General features: G+C 56.8%; 1 protein-coding gene across 2 annotated transcripts in view; it reads left to right on the plus strand.

Moving 5' to 3' along the window:
- ADCK1 (aarF domain containing kinase 1) overlaps positions 1 to 2530 on the plus strand; it is a 138173-nt gene extending 135643 nt beyond the window's left edge. For both annotated transcript variants that reach the window (XM_010844396.1, XM_010844397.1), the window contains exons 10-11: positions 107 to 300; positions 1786 to 2530. In XM_010844396.1, coding sequence (XP_010842698.1) covers positions 107 to 300; positions 1786 to 1957 — 366 coding nt within the window. In that variant the 3' untranslated portion in view covers positions 1958 to 2530. The remainder of the gene's footprint in view (positions 1 to 106; positions 301 to 1785) is intronic.
- Positions 2531 to 2953: the final 423 nt, after the last annotated feature.

The raw sequence follows: 2953 nt of genomic DNA on the forward strand, positions 1-2953 counted from the left end.
CCTCCCTCCCGGACCCTCCCCACAGCCCCTTCCGATCGCTGGCAGCCCGGATGCCTGCTGCCGCCCCAGGCCCCCCGCCCCACTCAGGCTGCCTCTTTCTGTTCAGGACTCAGAGATCCGCAACCACGCGGCCAACTACCTCCCCCAGATCAGCCAGCTCCTCAACCGTGTGCCACGCCAGATGCTGCTCATCTTCAAGACCAACGACCTGCTGCGGGGCATCGAGGCCGCCCTGGGCACCCGCGCCAGCGCCAGCTCTTTCCTCAACATGTCTCGATGCTGCATCAAAGCACTGGCCGCGTGAGTGTGGGCTCCGGCCTCCCCCTGCCACCCCACCCCAGCTCCCTGATCCACCCCAGGGGTCTGCACGCCTCCCCTTTCTCCTCCAGCCCCCAGGGCCCGGCCTGAGCTCCCCAGTCTCCAGCTCTCCCTGCAGGAAGTTAGGGGCAGAAACCAGCTCCAGGGAACTGGCTGACACTTGGGGGCTATGTTTAAGGTGGTCCAAGAGAGCCACCTCTGCTGGTTAAAATTGTGGGTTCTGGGACCTCAGCTTCCTGGGCAAGCTTTCCTCGTGACACTTACGCTCAATAAAGTCTGCAGCATTTTCTGATAGTCTCAGTCCCACCCGAGAGTCCCCAGACTTGGGATCAGTATGCCCTGGCTCATATCTCATCCGTGCCTGGTCCTGTGACTGTGTCCCCAGCACCCGCCAGGCAGTGAGGCCAGTGTTCTTTTCCCTGTGAGTGTGGCTGTGACTCAGGAAACGTGTCACTAGCCGGCTCTCTCAGGATCTCAGGTCTTTTCAGATGCCTCAGCATCCTGGAGGTGTTGATGAGGAAGGGAAGGGTGCTTCCCCAGGGAGGCAGTAGTAGAGGAATGGGGATCCCAGGCTCTTCTACTGGATGGTAGCATATACATGGGAAGGCCCATGCTCTGGCTGAGTGTTCGCACCCAAGAGGGGAGGCCTGGCCTGGTCAGCTTCAAGCCATCCTTCCATCCTAGGCAGCAAGTGGGTCATTCTGGTAAACAGGTGACGGCAGTGTTGACCACATGCATCATGCACCCGCTATCAAATACTGAGTTACAGCAAAATACACTGCCTAGGGAAGGGCTGAACACGATTCATTCTTCCTCTTAGGTTCCGGAAACGAAGTCTTGGGAGGTCTCTGGCAGCTCAGTGGTTAGGACTCGGTGCTTTCACTGCTGGGGCCTAGATTCAGTCCCTGGTTGGGGAACTAAGGTCCTGCAAGCTGTGTGGTATGGCTAAAAAAAAAAAGCAAACTAAAGTCTTGAGTAGGTGATCCTCATAAACACCAGTTTCCATCATGTCCTTTTGTTGGTGCAGAAGGCCTTGAGCTGGGTGGAATCCATCATGGCCCCAGCCTCCCAGGACCACCTTGACTAGGTTTCCAGGTGATTCGTAGCCTCAGAAAATTAGGGAGAGCTCTTTCATTTGAGTCTGGGGGATTCTGACTTGATGAATATAAACTCTACTTTTGGAAAAAGAGAAACTTTGGAACATGATACCCAGCGGGTCCTCCAGGCCTTTGATGAGGTGTGCAACATCTGCTTTTACTTACCCCACTTACCTGGAAAACGCCTGTAGACCAGCTGAGTTCCTCTGGTCCCGGATTGGGCAGTGGTCTGATCGCGTGACCAGGAGCCGTTGTCTCCTGGGGGAGGCGGAGTGGTGACTTGGCAGAGCCACCACCTTCCGTTTTTCCAAGTGCCGCTGCTCGTCTCAACTCTGCGTCTCTTCTCTCTTCCTTCGCGCCCCTCCTGTAGGCACAAGAAGCAGAAGACCCGTTCACTCTTCAGAAGGGCCCGGATCTCTCTGAGGGAGGCCGTCAGCTTATGGAAGATCAACCTTCAGGAGCTCGTTCTGCACCTGAAGGGGCTGAGGCTCACTGGCTGGGTCTGGGCTCTGCTCTGCTGGCTGCTGCCTGCTTCACACTGAGTGGACGCGCTGCCCCCTGCCCGGCGGTGGCCCCTGCCGCGGCTGAGGGGTCTCTTCACCCCTCATTCTTCCGTCGTGTCTCCACCCGCTTGCCCCGTTTCTGCCCCGTGGAGCCCCGCGATCCCTGTCATGCTCCGCCTCTGGAAGTCCTCTCCTGTGAAGCCTGTGTCTCAGGGCCTCAGGCCACGTCCTGGGAGGGTTTCCAGCCGTTCCCAGGGGGAAGGCACCACGGTCTGCTTTCCCGCTCTCCGTCTGTGCCTTTGGGTTGGATACCTGCCCCACCTGCTGCTGTTCACCTTTCTTGTGGTCAAGATGGACTACTTAGCCCACCAAGGGCACATCTAACTCGCCAGACGTTTGGTTTTGCTGCAGAGGGGCTTGGTCCCTGAACTGCTGGAGAAGAGTTTTCTTTCTTTGAGCCATCCCTCCCTGGAGGTGCCAACCTTCCTGGGGTGGCTTGGCCCCCGAGCCAGGTTCTGTTGCAGCTGTGAGTTCACAGCTGTCATGGTGACCCCTTTGGTGACTTTATGTACTGTGATTCAATAAAAACCACTTCGGGGCTTCAGGGCAAGAGCGTGGTCAGCAGGCCATTTATTCCAGGTTGGGAGTGAGTCCACTCAGGCCACGAGGTAGGAGTGGCCACGGATGCCACGTGCCATTGTGCTCTGCTTGACTTCTTGTCCCCGAAATCCTTCCAGCCTTCCACTGTGTGTCCACTTTCTGATTCTTGTATATTTCTCTTCTTTCTAAGACAGATCTTGGTTGCCACTGTTAGGAAGCTGAAGGCCAAGAACTCAGAGGCTCAGCAGAAACCTCTGGCGTTGCTTCCCCTGGATTCTCCCCTCATCCCCTATGACCCGGGACCTCCCTTGTTCTGTTGATTGGCTCCTGACTTAGCCCTCAGATTCATCATTCGATATCCCCATTCCTGAGACTGTTGTCTAAACCTCAGTCATGTGGCTGGGCTTGTGCTCTGAAACCTGCTGGTGACCTGCC

The sequence above is a fragment of the Bison bison genome, unplaced genomic scaffold, assembly GCF_000754665.1.
Source record: "Bison bison bison isolate TAMUID 2011002044 unplaced genomic scaffold, Bison_UMD1.0 scf7180017864201, whole genome shotgun sequence".
NCBI lineage: Eukaryota > Metazoa > Chordata > Mammalia > Artiodactyla > Bovidae > Bison > Bison bison.